Source organism: Cydia splendana, chromosome 24 (assembly GCF_910591565.1).
Source record: "Cydia splendana chromosome 24, ilCydSple1.2, whole genome shotgun sequence".
Lineage (NCBI taxonomy): Eukaryota > Metazoa > Arthropoda > Insecta > Lepidoptera > Tortricidae > Cydia > Cydia splendana.
The window spans coordinates 11,729,358-11,756,272 of NC_085983.1; the positions used below are offsets into that span (position 1 = coordinate 11,729,358).

Consider the following 26,915-nt stretch of genomic DNA (forward strand, 5'->3'; position numbering starts at 1 on the left):
AGTCTCTTGGTCGTAATCGCGTTGCGGTCGAATGCAAATCGGCAGATGCTGCCAATAAGCTAACTGAAAACCCCTGTTTAGCTCGCAATAACTTAACAGCGTCGATTCCGTCATATCACGTGTCCCGCATGGGTCTTGTTCGCGGAGTCCCAGTAGAATGGTCAATGGAGGAGTTTGTCTCGGCTACTGATTTAAAAGAGGGAACTGGCAAAATTTTAAAAGCTCGCCGCCTTCAGCGCAAGGTCCTCAAAGAAGGCAGTCCACCATCATGGGTCCCGACCCAATCTGTGGTTGTCACAGTCGAAGGACAAAATTTACCAGCTAAGATTTATGCATTCTACACATCACTAAATGTGGAAGTATATGTGCTGCCAACTATTCAGTGCCGGAAATGTCTGCGATTTGGTCACATTCAAACACAATGCAGATCAGACGCGCGGTGCTTCAAATGTGCCAAAAAACACCCCGGTGAAACCTGCAACATTGCTCCGGAACATATTTCCTGCCTTTTCTGCACAGGTCGCCACCTCGCCACAGATAAATCCTGCCCAGAATTTGGTAGACAAAAGGCGATTAAACTGTTAATGTCAGAACAAAATATTTCTTATCAGGAGGCTGCGGCACGTACTCCTACCGTTCGGAAAACCTACTCTGATGTTACAAATACCATGTTCAGCCCCGTAGCTCCAGAAGCCCCTCGTCACTCTCTCTCTTCCGATTTGGCTCCCTCTGGTTCACAAGCCGTACCAATTGCTTCTCAATCCCGCCGCCAGACGATATACCGACCCGTTCGACCTAGGACACCTCTGTCCCCCGGTTATGACCGCGTTGCACACCAAAATATAATTTCTACTCCCTCTTCTCAACTGCCAAATGGACACGCTCTTTCGCTTCCTCCCTTTGATACCGAGCCCTCTAATGACAACAGTGTGTCACTTATGTTAGCTCTAATGCAGAACTGGGTCGCCATGATTAGCGACTGTATACCGAACAACGTTGCCCATCATCTTGCTGCCATCAGAAAAGAACTAGCTTCAATCAAAGGTCCCTATGGCCAATATCCTACAGTGGAATAGTCGTAGTGTAAATCAAAAAAAATCTGATTTGATCAACTTAATCAATGATCACTCTGTGACGGTTGCGGCCATCTCGGAGACATGGCTGAGACCTGGATCCCGTTTTAAGATCTCTGGGTTCTCATGCCTCCGAGATGACCGCAATGACGGCCGTGCAGGTAGTGCATTACTGATTAATAGGAAATATCCCTTCACACAAATTCATCTTCCCCCCCACTCGAATGAAATTAACGCTGTCGCCGCTAACGTCATGGGAATAAATATTATATCGGTTTACATTCCTCATCCAAATTTAAATTTAATTCCTGATCTCTCTACTCTCTTTTTTTCTGTCTCTCATCCCCTTCTGATCCTAGGCGATTTTAACTGCCATAACACCTCTTGGGGTTCTTCATACAGTGATACTTTCTCCTCATTTCTCATTGACCTGTTTGATGATATCAATGTAATAATAATTAATGATGGTACTCCCACTCACCGAGTATACCCTGGCCAGAACCCCAAGTCGGTCTTAGATCTGTCTGCTTGCTCTCCTAATCTTTCTAGTCTGCTCTCCTATCAGGTTCTAAATCAATCTTTCGGAAGTGATCACTTTCCTATAATAATTTCTAAGCCATCTTCAGTATCGCCTCTTCCATCTCCGGAACCTCTTTTAAAATATAAGCTTGATAAGGCTGATTGGCCCAATTACTCAGCTCAAGTTGAGGATAAATTAAAAATATTAGATCATATAATAAGTCCCCTTGATAAGTATTCCTTGTTTAAATCTATAATTCTAGAAGCAGCTGATAATCATATTCCTAAGAAAAAACCTTCTAGTTCTAAATTACCATCTCCACCTTGGTGGAATTCGGACTGCACTGCAGCAGTTAAGGAGAGAGACGATGCAGAACGGAGGTATAATTTGACTGGACTCACTGCAGATTTTACTTCTTTTAAAAAAATCTCTGCCCAAACCAAACGCCTTCTTAACAAAACAAAAAAGAAGGGATGGAAAGGATTTTGCGAAAGCCTTAATCCCAGAACCCCATCTTCACTGGTTTGGAGAAATATCAAAAAATTTCGAGGATCTTTTAAGTCCGATCCCTCATCATCTTGCGATCCTTCTACCTGGCTGGAAGAATTTGCAAACAAACTGGCCCCTCCATCTGTCCCAGAAGAGTGGTGTATAAATCCAGTTTCCGCTTCACATCTAGTTCCATTAGACAACCCCTTTTCTATCTCAGAACTTGACATGGTTCTAACCGGTCTCCGTAACAGCTCACCTGGAGAAGATGGAATTCCGTATTGCTTCATCCAAAAATTGAGCCCCCCTTCCAAAGACTACCTTCTAAAACTCTTCAATTTGTTCTTCATGTCTGGCGAAGTCCCTGAGGATTGGAAGTCCCAAGTAGTAATCCCAATCTTGAAGCCAGGCAAAGATCCTCGCCAAGCATCTTCCTACCGCCCTATCGCATTATCTGCAACAATAGGAAAGATTTTTGAACACTTGGTGAAGAACAGAGTGGAATGGTTGGTTGAGAATAAAGGAATTCTAGCTAATACCCAATTTGGATTCCGCAAGGGAAGAAGTACCTTGGACAGCTTAACCATTTTAACTTCTGATATTAGACTGGCCCTCTCTAAGAAGCAGCAACTTGTTGGGTGCTTCCTAGATATCTCATCTGCTTACGACAATGTGCAACTCTCTCTGCTCAGAGCAAAACTGCTACAGCTGAGCATACCTGCGAGAATTGTACAAATTGTCTGCAGGCTGTTCATGGGAAGAACCATTAAAATTAGAACTGGGAATACCTTCTACCCACCTTTAACAGTATGGCAAGGCCTCCCCCAAGGCTCCGTTCTCAGCCCTCTTTTATATAACCTTTATACATTTGATGTTGAGCAATCTGTCCTCCCCTTCTGCAACATCCTGCAATATGCCGATGACTTGGTTGTCTATACCGCAGTTCACAATTTAGATGAAGCGTCTTCTAGATTGAATGAGGCCCTGGTGTACCTCAAAGACTGGTTGGATGAGCATGGTCTTTCACTTTCACCCTCCAAATGTTGCACAGTCACTTTTACGCGCCGCCATACCATTCCTAATATTATTCTTCAATATGAAGACCAGATTATTCCCAACAGCAGCAGTGTAAAATTTCTGGGTGTTATTTTTGACTCCAAAATGACTGGTGTTCCACATTTAAAGCATGTCATTGACAAGTGTGAAAAAGGCATTAATGTGCTCCGATCCCTTTCTGGGGTCTGGTGGGGTGCTCATCCCTACTGCCAAAAACTTGTTTACAATGCCGTAATTCGTAGCCAAATGGACTATGGTACATTTGTTCTAGAACCATGCAATAAAGTAGCTCTCAAGAAACTAGATGCTATCCAAGCCAAATGTCTTCGGATAATCCTTGGTGCCATGAGATCCTCACCAAAGAATGGCATGCAGGTGGAGTGTGTGGATCCTCCTCTTTGTCTCCGCAGGCAACTCCTTGCAGACCGATATGTTTTGAGGGCATGTTCAATATCCAGCCACCCCCTCATTCCTCGCTTACAGGCTCTCTCATCTTTGGTATCTGTAAATGCATATTGGACTCATAAACAAACACCAAGATTCATTAACAGCTTCAGAAAAATTGAAAACCTCCCTTCCTCACTTTATAGCACCGACAAAAATCCAATATTTCAATTTGAATATAATTGCTTAACTTTCCGCCCAAATGTAATTTTAGATTTTAATATCAATAAAAATGATCTAGGAGCTAATATTAAATTAAACAAAGAATTAGAAAAATGGCCAGATTACTTACCAATCTACACAGATGCATCAAAATTGAACCTCAATAGCTGTGTGGGAGCAGCAATCTGGATCCCTAGATACCGCATTCTTTTATCATATAAATGTCCTTCACAGTCCTCCGTCTTCACTGGGGAATCAATTGCCTTAATGGAAGCAGTTGCATATGTTGAGTCTCACAAAATTCCCAAAGTTATCATTTTCTCTGATGCCAAAAGCTGCCTCCAAGCCCTATCTGGTAACCAGCTCAAAATGAAAATGATTTCCCCATTCATCCTGAAACTTAAACAATTACTGTACAGATGTGAAGAAATAGGCTTACAGGTAACATTAGTATGGATTCCGGGTCACTGTGGGATTAACGGCAATGAGGATGCTGACATGTGGGCCAAGCAGGCCACTCTCAATGGATCGGAGACTCACAACATGGTTCTCGCATCTGACTTAATGATTAAAGCTCGCCGTGACTTAAGAGACGATTGGCAACAATTATGGGATTCCTCTAGACGACATGTAGGAAAACACTACGGAAATATACAGCCAATTATACCTCATAAACCATGGTTCTTCCGCTTTCGCTCTGCATGTAAATGGGCCACGTCTACACTTTGCCGGCTTCGTTTGGGTCACGTATGCACTCCTGTATTCCTCGCAAAAATTAGGGTGCGGGATAGCTCTTTATGCGAGTGCGGTCTTGACGAAGGAACGACGGAACACATTTTCTTTTCTTGCAACAGACTTAACCACTCTTTATATGATGTTTTACCGAAAAATATTCCGCGGCCTATCAATTTTCAAACGCTTCTGGTTCTCATGGATCCTCCCATCACTGGAATTATTCTTAAACACATACAAGAAAATAATATAAAACTTTAACGGCTTTACTTGCTCTACTCTTTCTATAATACTTGTCATCTTATATCTATTGTCCATCTCTTATTTTTCTCCTTATGTTGGCATGCTGCCTAACTGTCAAAACTATCGCCTTTCCCGCTCTTTTTCTAATAAACTGTACATATGTCATGTGTTGTCTGTGATGTCCATAACAATAAATGTTTTTGTTTTAGGTTCCCAGCACAATTCCTATCACCAAATCAAAATTATTCACCGAACATTCTTATCGTGCGTAGTACGTCTTAAAACGTCGTCATTGGCAAAATCCCTCCTGCCAATACACACAAGAGGGGAAAGCCATAAAAAAAAAAAAAAAAAAAAAAGGGGACACCTGGATTTGAAGTCCATCTAGTCAACAGTATGGTTGTCCTTTTTTGACAAACGGCATTTTTAAAAGAGCAAGGAGAGAGAAATAATACTAGTTGGTGCGCCGTCAAAGAGAACAGACAGCGTTGGGGCCTTGAATTCGATTGACATTAAAGTCTCTACAGACAGCCTCACCGGACCGCAGCATGACCGCGACCTTGCTGCGGTTCTGCGCACGTTCGATTGTGTATAAGGTGGTCCGCGGTAAGTGCGTTATAGCCGGCTTAGACTCGCGGCTCGGCCCGCGGCGCGTCTCGTGTTGGTCTCGTGGCTCGCCTCGACACACTCGCGTTCGGCCTATCATTCGGTTATAAACCTTATGCCGTGCCGTTAGTGTTTAAATTATATTAGCTCGACGAGCTTACGAGCCACGAGACGAACCACGAGCCCACCGCTTACACTCGCGTCTCGTGGCTCGCGCGAGAATGTAAATCGCTTGTTACAGTGGTAACCATAAATATTAGACATGCGCGAAACAGTGCTTCAAAAAGGAATGCTATATCACATCACTTTTCCGAACACGTAACATTACACTGAGATATCACATCACTCATCACTCGAAACATGGCCCGAACGTGAAACAGCGCTCGGGCGCGCGCGAGATGGCCAGTGGCCACATTGCAGCTATCTCTTACATTACGCAGCGCATCTACAGCACTCTAGTGATTCTAGGGCGTCTCGGATCCGTATCGGCGATTGATCTATTTATTACGCGTTGCGTTTTGTCATCGTGTGAAAGATTTTTTGTTAGTTCTTATAAATCATAAAATAATGTAATTATGTATGTAAGTTTCGGAGGTAGATAATTGCCTATGGAGCTTCCCGATAATTATGGCAAGTATTCTATAACAATCAAAGTCACCAATAGCCCGTAAAAAAGTGATTACTCACCAGCACTAACACATTAACAGAATCTTGACATAACGAAACTATTATTTACACTTTTTACAATTTATTCTATATTTACAATTTAGTTCAAACAGTCTTTATAAACAAATCGAATTTCTAGTCAGTCTGGATACGCACTAATTCACTATTAAATTAAAGGATAAACATGTATTAACTCGTACTTAGTTAGCCGCGAACCGCAAAAGTCAACCAAACAATCAAACATTTCACAACAATAATAAAAAACGGTTTTGTTTTCGTCTATTCAAAATCGCAAATAAATTACTCGATGTCACCGCGTCCTTCTCGTATTATAAGAAAACATTTTAAGCTCTACGCGGACGCATTAGAGTTTTAAATCTATTGCAGATGCAGAAAATTATATTAAATAGTGCGACAGCTTAAACCGCGGCGATCGGCCAAGCGGACCTATCCGAATGGTTCCGAAGATAGCCGAAAGCATCGCAGAGCGAGAGCGAGCGAGCACTGAGTGCGAGTGCGAGCGAGATAACAAAGTAATGATGGCATAGCATGGCGAACAAACATGACACTATCACAAGTGGCATTACACATTACGCGCTCTGTGAGTAGACTTGAACTGACCGGTCATATCGGCGAGTCAATCTATTTGGAATTGAATCCATTTCGCGCGCGTCGGCCGGTCGTTGACGCTCGCGCGCACGGTGCGGCTCGCGTGATGCGTGATGTTTGAAGTACCGGTTGATTTCTCGGAGTGACACGTAATGCCATAGTACGCGTTCGAGAGATATCTCATTTGTGATATTACGAGCATTACTTACACATATCTAATAAATAATACATAAATAGTATATACTTAAAGATTACGTCTAAGCGAGCTGTCACTGTAACCACTTTTGTTTAGTGTACGATTAGCAATGTGGCCCACCTTGCTGTAGCCATGTCGATAAAGTCATATCGATAAACTATCGACATTTCTTACAATTTTAATTTTACTTCAAAGGTTTAACCATACCTAAAATGAACAAAAACGCTTTTATTCTTTATTGTGGTTATCAGATCACAATTTTATCGTCACGCCCCAGCAGGGAACCAAGGGAAAGTTCAGACATTTAATTAAAATACATAAATACCTACTAAAATATGTGTTCCGCAATAATTGAATTATTTTATTATATTATAATAATATATTCATTATCCACATAGAAGGTAGGATCGTATAGAAGTGATATACGCGTGCCTCCGTGAGGGACAAAACATACGCAAATGCGACACTGTGATTGGTCGAATTTATTTGTTGCCCACCATTATCCATATTAATAAAAATGGTGGGGAACAAAAAATATGTGAGACTGTGATAAGGACAAACAATAATAGCGCTTTCTCTGCTACTCCTACTGAAAGATACGTAAGACTATCCCGTTCTGTCAGTTATTCCCACCACTCATGCCCAATCCAGTTTAAGGCCCCGTTCGCACGGCAGCTTTTTCAACGCGCGTTAAATAAGCGTTTGAATGACACAAATGGATAACCATGTATGTATTCACACGAAGGCGGTTTTTAAGCGCGGCGCTTTTTTATCGAGCACTGTTCGATTTTCGGCGTTGAGCGTTGGCGTCAAATTGAATAGAGCATACGGAACTCCGTGTATCTGTTCTCACAAGCGTTAAAAAAGCGCCGGCGCTGCTGTCAGTTGGCTGTCAAGTGTCAATTTTTGGTGTCAATCGTCAATATTATTATTAGTTTCACCTTAAAAATGTCAACTTATGCTTACAAATTCCTGAAATATTCAAGCTATATTCAAATAATACGTCGTAATAGCAAATAAAGTATGGCTTTGCTGAGATGCGTACGTGGCAGTACGACTCACAAGTGATTTTTAAGCGTTCATATGAACACAAATATTGGAAACGGTAAAAAAGCGCCAACGTCGGGTTTTAACGCAACGCTTTTTAAGCTGTCGTGCGAATGGGGCCTAATACTAGATTCATGATTATCCATTAGCATTTCAATTATGTTTGTGTTTAACGAAGATATTGAAGCTTCAATTAATCGCTATTTCGTTCCGCTATGTAGCGTTTATCGATATATAACATGATTAAAATCAACTTTTCACATCCCTAAAAGAGCACACATATACGCTTTTACGCAAACATACACAACCTGGTTCCACCTAAAACGATAACACCTTGATTTAAGTCCATCTTGTCAACAGCATGGTTGTCCTTTTTTGACAAACGGCATTTTTAAAAGAGCGAGGAGAGAGAAATGATACTAGTTGCTGCGCCGTCAAAGAGAACAGACAACGTTGGGGCCTTGGTGGTAACACACTATCGCACCGCACCGCGTCCTTGGTGCGACGCACCCATAAGTGAGAGCGAGAAAGAGATATCTGGTTCTCGCTCTCATTTATGGGTGCGACGCACCAAGGTCGCGGTGCGGTGCGATAGTGTGTTATGGCCGATAGCGAGAAAGAGATATTTTGACATTTTTGACCACACCAAGGTCGCGGTCCGGCACGCCCGTCTGTAGACACAATTAAATAAATGTTCGCCGTAACAGACTACCGCATCATGGGCTATGGTTTCTCGTGTTTCTAGAGTTAGACCAAGAAAAGTTTGCAGCGATTTTGATAGCCCACGCAGTGCAAGTCTTATTTATACGTCATAATTTCATAGACGTTTGACGTTTAAAATAACACTTGCACTGCGTGGGTAATCAAAATCGCGGCAGTCTTTTCTTGCTCTTACCACCAACGCCACCAACCCTTTAGGCGGTTTTCTGTGTGCTATGCGATTATCGGCGACATTTTGGAGACGCCGTTATGACGCCATTACTTGTCAGTTTTGACGGCATTGACGCTGTCACACACAGCTGTCAGTTGGCAGCACTTGCACTGCACATTGCACGTCGTATTTCTTATTGTGGTTCTTAATTGTAGCGTGGTTATTTGCTATTTTATTTATTAATCGCTGTTGCGATCGATGAAAGAATGGTGTCCCTTGGTGTAGTTGTTTGAGCAGTAATTGTTAGAACTTAGAACACGAGGGCTTTGTGCAGCATGGAGGCGAGCGCGGGCGGCGGCGGCGGCGGGGCGCGCATCAAGCAGGAGCCAGGGGGGGCTGCAGAGCCTGCTGACCGCGGTGAGCTTACTATAAATTTACTTACATTTACGATACGAGAGTTGCCCCATAATGCAAAAAATATGATACAGTAACGGCCAATAATATAATATATCACCTTTGTGTTTTTTTTTGTATGAACATGTATAGAGTAAACAATATAGGTTCGTATGTTTTATAGTTGGTCAAGCAGATCTTGTCAGTAGAAAGAGGCGGCAAATTTGAAAAATGTAGGTGTTAGGGATATCGTCTCATAGAAAATTTGAATTTCGCGCCTTTTTCTACTGACAAGATTTGCTTGACCATCTATACTGCGTATTTTTTTAATAATGTATAATAATTTATTTGCTATCATAATATTAGCTAACATAATATTAGCTATTCATAATATTTCTCACTAAGCTTTTAAGAAATAACATAGATTGTCCACAACTTTTAAGTAGTGTCCGACCGAAGGTTCGGTTTCGGCCAGTTTCGGCCAAAAAATCATGGTTTCTGCTGTAGTTTCGGTTTCGGTCAAAAACGGCCGAACCTTTCGGCCGGGCCGAAACTTACGAAATGGTACTTTGGACAAAGACCAAAAGTTGGGGAATAAGTAGGACAACAATATTAATACATATCTACATATATATACTGATTCATGTATAGGTACAGAAATTAATTGGTTTATTATAAAACACAATTCCACTAATGAGAGCGCCACTGGATGGTCGACGCAGTCTTAAGTAGTGATCCAAAAGACGAAGCCTAGAATCTTGGGGCTAATAACCTTATTAAGCCCCTAAAAAAAGCCTATTTAGCTCTTTAGCCCCCGACCGGCTGGCCGGGCTTAATAAGGTTATTAGCCCCAGAGTCTAGGATCTTAAATAGAACTAGGCTCGGGGGCTAAAGAGCTAAATAGGCTTTTAGCCTTTTAGGCGTCAAGAAATGAGGCGAGCCCTAAAAAAAAAGCTAAAAGGCTCGAGTCCTTTGGATCACTAGTCTTAAGAGGCTGTCAATACCTATAACGCGCACACTGTCTAATTGTATCGGAGTGAATGAGATAGCACTGTCGCACGTAGCCATTGGCCGAGTATCAGCTCGGCCCGAGTGGAACGATGTCTTTTTCGCTCTTATTCAGTCATTTTTCTGTCTACCTCTAATAGCAAATTTTAAACGAGGCTACGCTCAACTAGGGCCGCAAAGTTAATTTTCTCAATAGTTGATATTTTGCGAAGCTGAACAGCTGACTATTCATTAAAACAAGGAAAAACCCTTAAAAGTGTCCCCAGTACAGTACAATTTTTTCATACGAATGCTCGACCTTAGCCTCACTTTTTACCTCAATTTACCATTGGTTTGTGTTCCACATGTCCTCTACTTCAGCTTAGCCTTTGGCCTCGCTGCGCCATGCTCGGCCTGCGGTCTCGCTTTTTAACACAATGGACATTGGTTGGAGTCTGTGCTTAACTACTTATCCTGAAGCCTGAAGCACCGGAAGCACGGCTTTGACTTCGCATGAAAGTTCGCCTCACTGGGGCACTTCGGACTTTTAGGCCCAAGTGTAGATCGGTACCCGGCCTTGCGATATTGTTACCACAAAATTTCGCGCTCGCTGCGCTCGCGTTTTTGGTTGACCCTGTATCTACATGTTAGCTTGACTGGTGAATAAATAGAGTTACACCAAGAAAATTCTGCAATGATTTTGATAGCATACGCAGTGCTACTAGTGCAAATGTTATTTATACGTCATAATTTCATAGAAGTTTTGACGTTTGAAGTAACACTTGCACTGCATGTGTTATCAAAATCGTTGCAGAATTATCTTGGTCTAACTCTAGTAATTTTCTTAAAAAACTGCTTAAGTAACATCAATTTAAAGGACATTGGGTGGGTGCAAGTCTACAAAAGTTTCGGTTTCGGCCGAAACTAGAGCCAAAGCCGAACATTCGGTTTCGGTTTCGGCAAAAAAACATGTTTCGGTCGGACACTACTTTTAAGTAGCTTTCGATTCTCAGTGCCTAGAAGAACACCGCGTTTTACTATCAAACCACTGTCTCACCCTTAGCGCCGAACTGTGTTAGGGTCAAACTCCCCGGTACCACACCTGAGCAATTTAATCAATAAATAAAGTAACAGATTCGATATTCACTTTGACTCTCTGACCAAAATTTGAAATTTATTCACTAGTAATTGTTATACATATTCAGTTTTAATTCCATATTTATCTAGTTATATACTTAACTAGTCGACATCATGGTTGCGCTTTGCTCCTTATTCTACAGTAATAAGGTGTTCAAATGTGCCGGCTCTGTTGTTGACTTTGCCTTTTTTTAAATTACTTGCATGTGGTGTTTACCAGTAATTAGTTATACATTCAGCATGTTGTTATTGTTTGTATAGATGTAAGCTTCAATGTAATAACTGTTGGTGAACCTTCAAATAAAAAAAAAAATCTAGTATACATAGTGTAGTCTGTAGCATAATTATTTCAAAAAATCTATAAAACAAGTGGCTCCGTGAGCTGTTAGCCCCCGCAAGCATAGCTTAAACCTTTATGAAAAAACCATTACATGAGACCAATTTTTCTAATTGCTCGCACAAAGGACTACTTCTACTACTACCTAAATAAGTGAGGTGGAAAACACTATAAAAAAAAGTTGTACCATAAAAACCTGGAGGTGATATATTATTTGGTTGGTACTGGGTGGTGGGATGAGGTGTGGGTGGTGACAGGCTACAGCCGGCTAGACCGCGCCAAACCTTCACCCTGCATCAACTATTTGGATATTGTTTATGCAAATACATATGTATACACAGATTACACAGAGATTAAAATTACTATTGAGTATTTTATCACAAATAAAATTAAATACAGTAAAAGATATTGATAAACACTATCCTCCTTATTCATTAACGCGCTACAAACCTCAATTAGCTAATAATCATTTGTCTTTATTTGTCATTTGGAGATATGTATTTATAAGAAAGGGATAAAACATAATTTAACTAAATCAGGCCCGTAAAGTTTTATGAATAAGGGGTTATAAAGGGGTTAGTATTTGTCAGAACAGTCCTTTGTAAAACTGGTGAAAATCAAAACTAAGGCCCACTTTACCCACGCCGTTGCTGCCATAACTGTTAAAGGCCCGTCTCCATATCGCGCGGCAAGCTATCGAACATTGGGTCGCGCGGCCGCCGCGCGCAATGGATACCGGGCCGCCGTGCGCCAACTCGATCATTGGCGCGCGAGCCACGCGCCGCGCATAGAACCATTCATTGTCGGTATTTCGACGCGCGGCAAAGGAATGTTCGCGCGCAGTTGGGATGGGTGTGTATATATTTCAGTTGGCTCGCGCGGCCGCATACATGGATAGTGAAAAGTGTCGTACTTTAATTGAATTATACGGCACTAAACAGTTTCTATGGAACAGTAAATGTAGTGATTATCGCAACAGATCATTTTTCTATTTGGCTATACTTCGTTCCGAATAATTAATTTTTGTGATATATCGTGGTCGATCGCCGGATCGCCTGCCGCGCGCGGCCGCCGCGCATAAGTTCAAGATGGTGCCGAAATTGGCTCACGAGCCAAAATACAGGTTAGCCGCGGTCGAACATTGCTCGCGCGGCCGCCGCGCAATAACGAGACGCGCCTTTATACGTAAACTATACTTGTTTTGCTTGAAACACAGTTTATCAATAAATATTTTTATTTATATTTCAAACTAATACTAAAATAAAAACCCTGTTTTCAAGATGAGATTACCCTTGTTCTTGGTGCTCCTGCAGGTGCTCCACGTCACAGCATCTCGTTGATTATATAATGCATTATGTTTTAGTAACTGTTAAGGAGGAAGCAGAATTCGTGGATGAAGACGGGTGCGGCGTGAGCGAGGCAGCCATGCTGGCCGGCCTGTACGACGAGCACGTGGTCAAGGAGGAGCTCGTGCTGGGGCCGGAGTGCCCGCACCGCCCCATAGTCGGTAAATTATTATTTTTTATTTAAGCCTGTGATACACTCATACATACACACGCGCACAAACAGATTAACAGACACACACACACCTACTTTCTCATCGTAGACTACCACTGCATATACCATAAGTTTGTTGACAATTTTTGTACAAGTAGCTTTGTGTTGAATGTACAAAGTAATACTAAAAGATTTCCTGCACCGCAAACCATACTACAAATGATAGGTACCAATCACTCCATTAAAATGTTCAACAATGAAATTATTAAATCGGGGGTTGGTTATCAAAGGTTAGTATGTACATATAGATGTTTTTATAGGTTTTACATGTCTAGTTGTGTTCTATGACATTTGGCTTAAAGGGATATCATACATGATTGTTATGTGACTTATCACTCCACCCTAGATTGTACAACACTAGCATAAAACAACCCATTTTGGTCGGCGTAGTATTATAATGTATTGGCCCCAGCGACGCGAAGGGCGATATGTACAGTACACGTCGAGGATGAATTGATATTTTTGCCAGAGTTGTCCATATTTATCGTGCAATGTCTAAAGCGATTAAGTATTATTTGGTTGTGTTGCAGCGTCCGCTCTCGTCTCCTCCGCTGTGGAGTCCGGCCCCGAGGGGCGACCCAATGTCATCACCATCTATCACTGTCACCGATGCGGCAAACGGTACAGGAACAGGCCGGCGAAGGAGGAACAAGGAGTGCGCAACTTACGCACTGACGAGATGATACACACTCGTGATGACCTCTTTAAATGTAACTACTGTGATTACAAGTGTAAAGAGAAAACACTCTTACAGCCTCACCAGATGACTCACACCGGTGTCAAGCCTTTTATATGTAAACACTGTGTCTGCAAGGGCAATGCGGTATCAAATCACACCGAGGTCAAGCCGATTCACTGCAGCGACTGTGACTACAAGTGCAAAATACCAGCAGAACTACGACGTCATCAAATGACACACACGGGTGAAAAGCCTTTTCAGTGTAGGTACTGTGACTACAGGTGCCGCCACAGAGGACACTTACGATCTCACGAGATGATACACACCGGTGACAAGCCCTATAAATGTAAAAACTGTGATTACAAGTGCACGAAGACAACCGATTTACGGAGACACCAGATGAAACACACCGGGGAAAGGCCTTTCGACTGTAGGAACTGCGACTCCAAGTTCACAAGCAAACGAAATCTACGACGTCATCAATCGGTACACACGGGTGAAAACACCTTCCAGTGTAGGTACTGCGACTACAGGTGCCGGCACAGAGGACACTTCCGATTACACGAGATGAAACACACCGGGGACGAAACAAACCCTTGACATGTAACTAACTACTGTGATTACAAGTGCACGACTCCCCGCGCCCGCCGCCGCGCCGCTCACATCACATCATCGAGAAACTATGTAAATAATAAACATCTTTAATAAAAAATTCAATGCGTAGCAATAGTAAGAATATTATTGTTTTATTTATGATAGGGACAGTGGATGACCGCTTCTATGTATACATACAAACGTAGCGTAGTCCCCATGTTCCTCTCTGAATATTGCCATCATGGAACACAATTGTTCGACAAATCTCGTAGGTGTGTTCATAAGTTCTGAGACGATAGAAAAGTAACGAAAGTCAAATAAATGTCGAAATGAGTCATATTTGATAGTCAAAACATGTGGCTGGGCTGTTTCGCCACCGGCACATGGGCGTAAGGTGAAAATTGATTCTTATTCTGACTGTTAGCCGATTAAGAATAAAAATACATCCATAACAAGGTAGGTAGCTATTTTAAAAGTAATCAAAAATTAAGCATGTAATAATTTGTATAAATTATAGCCAAAGAAAATTATAAAATAAAGAGTCTCTGAGGGATCGTATTCGAAATGAAGTTATCCGTCAGAGAACTAAAGTCGTCGACATAGCCCACCGGATTAGCAAGCTGAAGTGGCAGTGGGCCGATCATATTAGCCGTAGAACCGATAACCGTTGGGGTAGACGAGTTCTCGAGTGGAGACCGCGCATCGGCAAACGTAGCGTAGGACGCCCTCAGACTAGATGGAGCGATGACCTTCGCAAGGCGGCTAGCAAGAGCTGGTTCAGAGTTGCCGCAAATCGTGCTCAATGGCGTGCAATAGGAGAGGCCTATGTCCAGCAGTGGACAGAGTAGGCTGAGGATGATGATGATGATGATATCAAAATTATATTTCGCAAATAGTAAATTAAAAATGAAATATATTATTTGCTAATCCGTCAAGTAGTCTAAAACTAGAGCATGGACGGAAACTACTGCAATGACCCTATACCCTGGCTGTTGAAGAAAAGTTCCGCGCAGAATAGCTCGCGCATTGTATTTGCCCTCGTACAAGTCGTACATTATATTTAAATAAACGTTCCATTTTAGGATTATAGAATTTAAAAAAATGTATTTTGTATAAATGTATTTTGATGCTTGAAGTATTTGAAATACAAAATACAAAATACATGTGAGTGCAGTATTTGAAATACCAAATACAAAATACTTTTCCAGGTAGTATTTGAAATACAAATACAAAATACAAAAATGTATTTCAAATACGTATTTCAAATACATGTAATTGAAATACTGCCCAACCCTGGTTAGTGCCGGTTTTTTATTGCCTTTTAGTTTTTTTTTCGGCGGTTAAATTTTGACATTGGAAATGTCTTTTCGTTCGCTCCAGTATAGGGTCCGATTTCACGAAAAAGTGCGATCCCCTTATATCTCGGAAAGTTGTGAAGTAATGATATTAAAAAATAGGCTCAAAAGACGCAAAATCACGAGAGCTGTAAGGTGCAAAAATAATTATTCGAGAAAGTCAAAAACGAAATAGTTATTGTCGAAATAGTGAATATAAAATTCAATATTTTCTGAATTTTTGATTTTGGTGCTCGATAATTTGGAAACGAAGAATGATATCAAAAATTTGAGAAAAACGGCTCTGGACAATTTAGTCAGCTACAATTTGAGCCTAAAACAAAGACGATCGGGTTAAGGGTTTGCCCTGTAGCCTAACCTTAAAATAGTCAAAAAGTCAGAACGACATTTTTCACATGACATTTATGACTTCATGTTTCGCAGAGTTCGTTATCGGTGTTTGTTGTGAATTATCGGGATTATGACGGCAGAATAACACTTGCACTGCGTGGGCTATCAAAATCGCTGCAGATTTTTCTTGGTCTAACTCTATCTATTCTCTTTGAGACGGGCGTAGATAACGCACTATTCGACAATCTATGCATTCTTGTGGTGGTGGAAATAGAAATAGAGGTAGAGGTAGAGGTAGAAATAGAGGTAGAGGTAGAGATAGAAATAGAAATAGAAATAATTTTATTCGTGAGCACAAACACAAAATAAAAACTTATACAGAGAAACATAAAAAAGAAAAAGTGCCACGAAATGGTCTCACCTCAGCATGTTGCTGGCGGCTGCTAGCAGATAGCTGATGCTGAACCCTGGCAGTACCTAGTGGAGCTCGGGTTTAATACAACATAAGCACACGCTGTTTTGGTCATCGGACTCGTCTCGATGAGCACTTAGGAGAGTAGTACCGAAGATAGAGCTGATGCTGAACCGTGGCTGTACTTACCTAAAGGAACTCAGGTTTGTTGCAACATAGGCACACGTTGTTTTGGTAATCCGACTCGTCTTGATGAGCACTTAGGAGAGTAGTACCCAAGGTAGAGCTGATGCTGAACCCTGGTTGTACCTAGCGGAACTCAGGTTTGGTGCAACATAGGCACGCGCTGTTTTGGACATCCGATTCGTCATGATGATCACATGGTAGAGCATTACCCAAGATAGCTGATGCTGAACCCTGGTAGTACCTATTGGAACTCAGGTTTGGTGCAACATAGACAAACGCTGTTATGGTCATCTCTCGTCGCGTCAAACTGCTGTCAAGAAAATTTCATATCTTGCAGCAAATGGGCCGCTGCCGATCAAGACTCGACTGACGATAACTGCGATGTGGCTACCACTTCTCGAGTTGACTACGGATTTGCCGTGTAATAATTTTCTTGTACTTTGAACATTAATATATCCTGCTTATTAATCGAAAAATGAAATATGTACCTATACTTATGCGCCACGGCGACTATTATTCAAACTTCGATACGCGTGTGGATATTTTGCAATTTGTTCACATGCGTTATGTCCAGGATACTTGTGTTAATCTAAGAATAAAATAATTATCATTCAACGTTGTAGTTTTATTTTGTAACTTTTTCCTTATCCAGACTTTCTCGTCGCTCAGCGACAATATTTTTTCGAATTCCGTAGATTCATTTCCAATGTGCTCGATAGTCGTGTGAGGCACGAAATCTGTGATTTTTTTTGTTAAAAAGTTTTTATTTTATAATTTTATGTGGCTATAATTTATACAAATTATTACATGCTTAATTTTTGATTACTTTTAAAATAGCTACCTACCTTGCTTTAGCTATTAACTGTTATATTAATAATCCTACTTTAACTATTATTTTGTTCTGTAATATAAATAAATTACCCCTATTTTCCCTTAGCATGCGACTCTTACTTCTTCGCAAAAAAGCGCTTTCTTAGCTTAGAAAAACGTCTTAATCAAAACCCGGAGCATAAGAAAATGTACTCTGATTTCTTGCAAGAGTACCGCGATCTTGGGCATCTTTCTGACGCTATCGTAGAAAGGCCTCACACCTCATTCTTTGTGCCCCACCACTCTGTTTTAAAGAGCTCTAGTGAATCTACCAAATTGCGCGTAGTCTATGACGCGTCCATGCGCACGAAGTCAGGTTACTCTATAAATGACCTACAAATGGTGGGGCCAAATATACAAGATTCCTTGTTCAACATTTTATTGAGATTTCGTCACTATAGGTACGTTTTGTCAGGTGATATTGAAAAGCAATACAGACAAATCGTTATGAACGAGCTAGATCGCGACCTTCAGTTGATTCTTTGGCGTGAAAATGAATCTCTTCCTATTAAAACGCTTAGACTTAATACTGTAACCTATGGTTTCTCTAGTGCCAGTTTTTTGGCAGCCAGATGCTTGTGGCAGCTCGGTGAGGAGTCAGCTGATACATCTACTAAAATGGTAATCCAAAACGACTTCTATTGCGATGATTTACTTACCGGAGCTGATGAAGAATCTGACCTACTTAATATTAAACAAGCCGTATCTAATTCGCTGGCTCTAGGTTGCTTTAACTTACGAAAATATAGGTCGAATTCTCAGCTTCTGATTAAGTCTGAGTTAGGAAATACAAATAATGATAATCTCGTACTAAGTCAATCACTTCATACTTTAGGATTGTTATGGAGTCCTACGCAAGACACACTTCATTTTAATATTGACGACAATAGTTCCTTATTTGACAAAGTGACTAAACGGTCTATTTTGTCCACGACATTTAAGATATTTGACCCTTTGGGCCTGTTGACCTTGTGCACTGTCAAACCCAAAATTCTCTTACAGAAACTTTGGTCTCTTAAATTAGACTGGGACACTCCAGTGCCGCCTGAAATTCAGCGCGCCTGGGCACACTTCATAGATAACATAAAATACCTAAAGCTTCTTACTGTGCCCAGGAACATATTTGATAACAGTGACTCACCTTCATTTATTGAACTTCATTCCTTCTCTGACGCCTCGCAGGCTGCGTATGGCGCTTGTATATATGTCAAAGCCACTTTTCCTTCGGGCAAACAAACTGTAAATTTGCTTTGCTCTAAATCACGCGTGAGTCCGACACGTTCTGCGACTATTCCGAGATTAGAACTTGCTGCGGCGCTTCTTGCCAGTCGCCTTGCTTCGACGGTAAGCAAAGCGTTTCGCAAGCCTATAGCACGCTGTACTTACTGGTCCGATTCCAGTGTAGTATTAGCATGGATTAATACATGCCCCTCAAAATTAAAAACGTACGTCGCAAACCGTGTCGCAGCTATTCAAGAGCTCACCGAGAGCTCGGCGTGGCGCCATGTCCCCACAGCTCAGAATCCTGCCGATCTTGCATCTCGCGGGATCGACCCTCAGCATGTACAGTCTCAACAGTTGTGGTGGCATGGCCCGTCCTATCTTCTAGAGCCCGAGGAAAATTGGCCAGTTCTTAATACTAACCATATGGCCCATTCTTTACCTGAACTTAAAACAACAAGCTCTTCATTTCTGACCAACGTAGTAGAACACAAAGAGGATGCTCTCATAGATTTCCATAAATACTCACAATTAAGTAAACTTAAAAGAGTTATTGCCTATGTATTACGCTTCATCAATATTAAATGTAAAAAACAATGTACAAGGGGCCCGCTAAGTGCAATAGAACTTGAAAAGGCTTTATCTGTTTTGGTGAAGTTGTCACAACAACAATCATTCTCTGTAGATTTACCCGCACTTGTAAATAACAAAAAACTAAGCCCTAAATCACGTCTCATGTCATTAGCTCCATTTGTTGACTCTCAGGGGATCCTGAGAGTAGGGGGCAGGCTAGGTAAATCTAGATATGACTTTTCGGTAAAACATCCCATACTTCTTTGTTCTAAACACACACTCACAAAACTAATCTTCACTTATGAACACAAACGCCTCTTGCATGCGGGACCTCAACTCATGTTGGCATCCGTGCGTGAGCAGTTCTGGCCCATTGGGGGTAGGGACTTAGCACGACGCACGGCTCACAAATGTGTCATTTGCATTCGGCAATATGGCCGAACAATGACCAATATAATGGGCAATTTGCCATCACAACGAGTCACGCCCGGCTTCCCATTTTCTACTGTAGCTGTCGATTTTGCAGGTCCATTTTTGATCACTGATCGGCGAGGCCGTGGCTGTAAGATAACAAAATGTTATCTATGTCTCTTCATCTGTCTTAGATTTAAATGTGTACATTTGGAGGCAGTGAGTGAACTTTCTAAGGACGCCTTCATATTGTCCCTGCGCCGCTTCATTTCGCGTAGGGGCAAGCCAAAAGAAATATACTGTGACAACGGCAAAAACTTTGTTGCCGCTGCCAAAGAAATTACTGCCTTTTTCAAACAACATTCTGGCCCTATTTTAGAGTTTGCAGGTGATCACAATATTGAATTTAAATTTTCCCCGGCTTACGCTCCTAATTTCAATGGCTATGTAGAGGCTGGCATTAAATCAGCAAAATTTCATATTAAGCGCATTTTAGGGAACACGCACCTCACCTTTGAGGAACTTTCGAGTTTATTTGCTCAAATTGAGGCTGTCCTTAACAGTCGTCCTCTCTGCCCCCTTTCCTCATCTCCCAATGACTACGCAGCGCTCACACCCGGGCACTTTCTCCTTGGCAGGCCACTGACGTCGCTTACGGCCCCGGACCTGACAGAAGCCAACACTCGCAACCTGGACCGCTTCAATCGGCTGGAGCAGATAAGGCAGCACTTTTGGAAGCGCTGGCAGTCCGAGTACGTCATGGAGCTGCAGCAACGTTCCAAATGGAAAACGCGAGCCAGGGATTTGCAGCAGGGAGACCTAGTACTAATAAAAGACGAGAATCAACCCCCACTGCTATGGCGTTTGGGCAGAGTGGTGAAGCTTCATACAGGCTCAGACGGAGTACCACGGGTTGCAGATATTGACACCGTGCGGGGAGTTGTCAGACGGGCTCTGAACCGCATATGTCTTTTACATGATTCTTGAAAGCAGGGCTTTCAAGGGCCCCCAGCATGTCTGCGCCGCTGCTTACAACGTCATCAGACGACCGCGGGGGGAGGAACCCCCGCCACCAGCCGCCGGCGCGCCCGCTACTCATCCTATTTGCCTCAGGTCGCCGGACCGAGCACACGCGGCCGCGACCCATATTTTCCATACAATTTTTATACTTTGTAATACCTAGCTATTAAAGGCTAAGTCCTATATTAAATCTTCGTTCTTCATTTATTAACCTTATGTGCGCTCGCGCCGGCGGCTGGTGGCGGGGGTTCCTCCCCCCGCGGTCGTCTGATGACGTTGTAAGCAGCGGCGCAGACATGCTGGGGGCCCTTGAAAGCCCTGCTTTCAAGAATCATGTAAAAGACATATGCGGTTCAGAGCCCGTCTGACAACTCCCCGCACGGTGTCAATATCTGCAACCCGTGGTACTCCGTCTGAGCCTGTATGAAGCTTCACCACTCTGCCCAAACGCCATAGCAGTGGGGGTTGATTCTCGTCTTTTATTAGTACTAGGTCTCCCTGCTGCAAATCCCTGGCTCGCGTTTTCCATTTGGAACGTTGCTGCAGCTCCATGACGTACTCGGACTGCCAGCGCTTCCAAAAGTGCTGCCTTATCTGCTCCAGCCGATTGAAGCGGTCCAGGTTGCGAGTGTTGGCTTCTGTCAGGTCCGGGGCCGGAAGCGACGTCAGTGGCCTGCCAAGGAGAAAGTGCCCGGGTGTGAGCGCTGCGTAGTCATTGGGAGATGAGGAAAGGGGGCAGAGAGGACGACTGTTAAGGACAGCCTCAATTTGAGCAAATAAACTCGAAAGTTCCTCAAAGGTGAGGTGCGTGTTCCCTAAAATGCGCTTAATATGAAATTTTGCTGATTTAATGCCAGCCTCTACATAGCCATTGAAATTAGGAGCGTAAGCCGGGGAAAATTTAAATTCAATATTGTGATCACCTGCAAACTCTAAAATAGGGCCAGAATGTTGTTTGAAAAAGGCAGTAATTTCTTTGGCAGCGGCAACAAAGTTTTTGCCGTTGTCACAGTATATTTCTTTTGGCTTGCCCCTACGCGAAATGAAGCGGCGCAGGGACAATATGAAGGCGTCCTTAGAAAGTTCACTCACTGCCTCCAAATGTACACATTTAAATCTAAGACAGATGAAGAGACATAGATAACATTTTGTTATCTTACAGCCACGGCCTCGCCGATCAGTGATCAAAAATGGACCTGCAAAATCGACAGCTACAGTAGAAAATGGGAAGCCGGGCGTGACTCGTTGTGATGGCAAATTGCCCATTATATTGGTCATTGTTCGGCCATATTGCCGAATGCAAATGACACATTTGTGAGCCGTGCGTCGTGCTAAGTCCCTACCCCCAATGGGCCAGAACTGCTCACGCACGGATGCCAACATGAGTTGAGGTCCCGCATGCAAGAGGCGTTTGTGTTCATAAGTGAAGATTAGTTTTGTGAGTGTGTGTTTAGAACAAAGAAGTATGGGATGTTTTACCGAAAAGTCATATCTAGATTTACCTAGCCTGCCCCCTACTCTCAGGATCCCCTGAGAGTCAACAAATGGAGCTAATGACATGAGACGTGATTTAGGGCTTAGTTTTTTGTTATTTACAAGTGCGGGTAAATCTACAGAGAATGATTGTTGTTGTGACAACTTCACCAAAACAGATAAAGCCTTTTCAAGTTCTATTGCACTTAGCGGGCCCCTTGTACATTGTTTTTTACATTTAATATTGATGAAGCGTAATACATAGGCAATAACTCTTTTAAGTTTACTTAATTGTGAGTATTTATGGAAATCTATGAGAGCATCCTCTTTGTGTTCTACTACGTTGGTCAGAAATGAAGAGCTTGTTGTTTTAAGTTCAGGTAAAGAATGGGCCATATGGTTAGTATTAAGAACTGGCCAATTTTCCTCGGGCTCTAGAAGATAGGACGGGCCATGCCACCACAACTGTTGAGACTGTACATGCTGAGGGTCGATCCCGCGAGATGCAAGATCGGCAGGATTCTGAGCTGTGGGGACATGGCGCCACGCCGAGCTCTCGGTGAGCTCTTGAATAGCTGCGACACGGTTTGCGACGTACGTTTTTAATTTTGAGGGGCATGTATTAATCCATGCTAATACTACACTGGAATCGGACCAGTAAGTACAGCGTGCTATAGGCTTGCGAAACGCTTTGCTTACCGTCGAAGCAAGGCGACTGGCAAGAAGCGCCGCAGCAAGTTCTAATCTCGGAATAGTCGCAGAACGTGTCGGACTCACGCGTGATTTAGAGCAAAGCAAATTTACAGTTTGTTTGCCCGAAGGAAAAGTGGCTTTGACATATATACAAGCGCCATACGCAGCCTGCGAGGCGTCAGAGAAGGAATGAAGTTCAATAAATGAAGGTGAGTCACTGTTATCAAATATGTTCCTGGGCACAGTAAGAAGCTTTAGGTATTTTATGTTATCTATGAAGTGTGCCCAGGCGCGCTGAATTTCAGGCGGCACTGGAGTGTCCCAGTCTAATTTAAGAGACCAAAGTTTCTGTAAGAGAATTTTGGGTTTGACAGTGCACAAGGTCAACAGGCCCAAAGGGTCAAATATCTTAAATGTCGTGGACAAAATAGACCGTTTAGTCACTTTGTCAAATAAGGAACTATTGTCGTCAATATTAAAATGAAGTGTGTCTTGCGTAGGACTCCATAACAATCCTAAAGTATGAAGTGATTGACTTAGTACGAGATTATCATTATTTGTATTTCCTAACTCAGACTTAATCAGAAGCTGAGAATTCGACCTATATTTTCGTAAGTTAAAGCAACCTAGAGCCAGCGAATTAGATACGGCTTGTTTAATATTAAGTAGGTCAGATTCTTCATCAGCTCCGGTAAGTAAATCATCGCAATAGAAGTCGTTTTGGATTACCATTTTAGTAGATGTATCAGCTGACTCCTCACCGAGCTGCCACAAGCATCTGGCTGCCAAAAAACTGGCACTAGAGAAACCATAGGTTACAGTATTAAGTCTAAGCGTTTTAATAGGAAGAGATTCATTTTCACGCCAAAGAATCAACTGAAGGTCGCGATCTAGCTCGTTCATAACGATTTGTCTGTATTGCTTTTCAATATCACCTGACAAAACGTACCTATAGTGACGAAATCTCAATAAAATGTTGAACAAGGAATCTTGTATATTTGGCCCCACCATTTGTAGGTCATTTATAGAGTAACCTGACTTCGTGCGCATGGACGCGTCATAGACTACGCGCAATTTGGTAGATTCACTAGAGCTCTTTAAAACAGAGTGGTGGGGCACAAAGAATGAGGTGTGAGGCCTTTCTACGATAGCGTCAGAAAGATGCCCAAGATCGCGGTACTCTTGCAAGAAATCAGAGTACATTTTCTTATGCTCCGGGTTTTGATTAAGACGTTTTTCTAAGCTAAGAAAGCGCTTTTTTGCGAAGAAGTAAGAGTCGCCCAGACAATCGGGAGTGTCAATAAGGGGCAACCTAACACAAAATTTGCCATTTTCTAAACGTGTTGTGTTCTCAACAAAGTGCGATTCACTTTCGGTTAAAATAGGTTTAGCTTCATGATGCTTGGGAAAGTCTTCGTACTCCCAGAATTTTTGAAGTTGTGAGTCTAGGTCAGTATCGTTCTGGCTGGCCACGAAATTGCACGAAATCGTTTTATTTACAGTCTTGCCCTTAGTTGGCATGCGGCCACCAATTAACCATCCAAACTCGGAGTTGTAAAGAATGGGAAGTTTGTTCCCTAGACGGCGCTTTTCTGTACCGATGATGTCCCAGAAAACTTCAGCGCCCAATAAGACGTCAATTTGCGAAGGCTGATTAAATGTCGGGTCTGCTAATTTAATTGATGATGGTATATTAAGATGCTTTACAGACATGAGGTTCTCAGGAAGAAGTTGAGTTACACGAGGAACTACTACAAATTCGAGCTCGCTAACGAATGTACTCTGCCTTGATTTTATAAGGGCAGAGCAGCGTTCTGGAATGATGTTAATAGGGGTGTCCATGACGCCCGTGATGTTTTCATTGGAACGATGAGAAGTCAGCTGAAGACGCTGTTTTAAGTCATTAGTGATCATACAGATCATACTACCATTGTCAACCATTGCCCTCACTGTTTCTACCTTATTCGTCCGCGGATTAACAATATCTATTATTGCAGTACTTAGCAAAACCGCAGACGAGGATACTGCTGACATGACAGTCGAAGAAGAAGAGGGAGAGCTCTCAGCACCACCATTGTTGTCGCCAGAAGGGCTAACAGAAGCTGGTGATGTGAGTGTGTCAGTGGTGTGTTTGTGTAGTGATGTGTTATGACGCCTCTTACATACGCGACATCCTCCCAGTCGACAGCGCGCCGTGTCGTGGTCCGGGCGCAAGCAGTTGAAGCAGAGCTTGAGCTTTGCAGCCTGGGCCCATTTCTCGTCGGTCGTCAGACTGCTGAAGACCTTGCAATCGAAGATGCGATGCTTCCCCTGGCACACGACGCACGGCCGCGGTGTCTTTTCGGTAGCTGAAATGGCAAAGGATTTGCTTTGAGGCATTTCTGATTTAAATTGAGGCTTAACTTGTTTATCCCTTTTGGACCTATACAAAGATTCCAAAACGTCAGCTCGAGATTTTAAGAATTTTTTAAATTCATCTAAAGAGGGTAGTTCGACTAAATTATTACGATGTTCTTCCCATTTTGTACGAGTAGCTTGGTCCAACTTCGTTGTAACCATATGTATGATGATAGTGTCCCACTGATCGGTAGGCTGTCCGAGCGTCTTTAACGCCCGCAAATTTTTGGTCACATGGTCACTAAGATACCTAAGTGCCTTATCTGATTCGCGCTGCAAAGGTTCAATGCTAAATAAAGAGTTAAGATGATTAGTTATAAGTTGACGATTATTATTATAACGATCGCACAAAAGGTCCCATGCTTCAGAATAATTGTCAGCTGATACTTCTAAATTCGAAATGACGCGCGCTGCTTCACCTTCAAGGTATGATGTCAAATAATGAAACTTATGTATTGCCTTGATTCGGTCATTTTTATGAATAAGAGACTCGTAGGTATCGCGGAATTCAAGCCATTTAAAGAAGGTTCCATCGAATTTATGTATTTGAATTAACGGCAATTTAAAACCTAAAGAGTCGTGATCATGACACCGGTGTGAATTGGAATGCGAATTTGAAGATGAATCTTGGTCGGCATCATGAAAAGTCTCCCTAGGTTTACATACCTCAATGATAGATTGGGCTGTGGCGATGGCAAGATGAAGACTTTCCTCAATACTGTCCCTTTCGGCAAGTTCATCCGCAAGGTTGCCTTCATTCAGGACCTCTATACGAGTTTGCATGACCTCAAATCTGTTGCTAAGTTCTAGGAATTTATTCAACTTTAAAGTTAATTCATTGATTTGAACAGAACTTAATGTGGCTTCCCTATCAAAATTATCCAAAAACCGCGTGAATTTGGTTATCTGTCCCTTTACGGAACTCCGTTTGACCTTGAGAACATCTAAGGATTCCGTCGTTAACTGTGGTATCGTAAGGGACAGTGGTGAAACAGGTTTAGTTGTATGATTCGCCATGTTTAAATGTAGTTATAGACGTCAAACAATAAAAATATGCAATCAATGAAGAAACTTATTGCGGCAATAAAATAAGTAAACAAGTTGAATAAATCACCGTTAAAATGTAAGATAACTAAAATTGCAAAAAACGGCTTACGCTCCTTATTATTATCGCGCTCTGGAATGCGGCCGACCAGGTGGCGGCGGAGCACTGCGCCGATCGCGCACGCGCTGGTGTGATGCACCTCAGGGCCGGCTCGACGCGGGTTCGTTCCCGGGGCACGGAATCACTGAAATGCGTATGAAGAAAATATTGGCTATGCGAGCGTAAGCATGAAGCGAAGTGCGAAGCAGGGCTTTGTGCAATTAAATGAATGAAAAATAAGACGTAATAGGCTTGATTTTATGCTTTATAATTGAAGGCGCGTGAAAAAGTATGCTAGAAGACGGCGTAGAATTGGCAGGTAGAAAATAGGTATCTTGGATAAGACGTTTAAGGAAAATATTTGCGCAAAAATAAATAAATGGACAAGCAGATGACTACGTAGGATGCAATAAATCGCTATTTAAATTGTAA

The 26,915-nt window shown here is 42.3% G+C and overlaps 3 protein-coding genes across 3 annotated transcripts; 2 read left to right on the plus strand and 1 right to left on the minus strand.

Moving 5' to 3' along the window:
• The first annotated feature begins 9,049 nt into the window (after window positions 1-9,049).
• Window positions 9,050-14,468, plus strand: LOC134802186 (zinc finger protein 888-like). The gene is made up of 4 exons (XM_063774781.1): window positions 9,050-9,131; window positions 12,159-12,420; window positions 12,882-13,075; window positions 13,656-14,468. Exons 1-4 carry the CDS (start codon window positions 9,050-9,052, stop codon window positions 14,402-14,404), a joined length of 1,287 nt encoding a protein of 428 aa, XP_063630851.1. The 3' UTR covers window positions 14,405-14,468.
• A 3,159-nt stretch (window positions 14,469-17,627) lies between these two features.
• LOC134802262 (uncharacterized) lies at window positions 17,628-20,966 on the plus strand. The gene has a single exon (XM_063774847.1). It carries the CDS (start codon window positions 17,699-17,701, stop codon window positions 20,741-20,743), a length of 3,045 nt encoding a protein of 1,014 aa, XP_063630917.1. The 5' UTR covers window positions 17,628-17,698; the 3' UTR covers window positions 20,744-20,966.
• Window positions 20,967-21,009: 43 nt separating this feature from the next.
• On the minus strand, window positions 21,010-26,500 carry LOC134802191 (uncharacterized). Its single transcript, XM_063774785.1, has one exon. It carries the CDS (start codon window positions 26,354-26,356, stop codon window positions 21,101-21,103), a length of 5,256 nt encoding a protein of 1,751 aa, XP_063630855.1. The 5' UTR covers window positions 26,357-26,500; the 3' UTR covers window positions 21,010-21,100.
• Window positions 26,501-26,915: the final 415 nt, after the last annotated feature.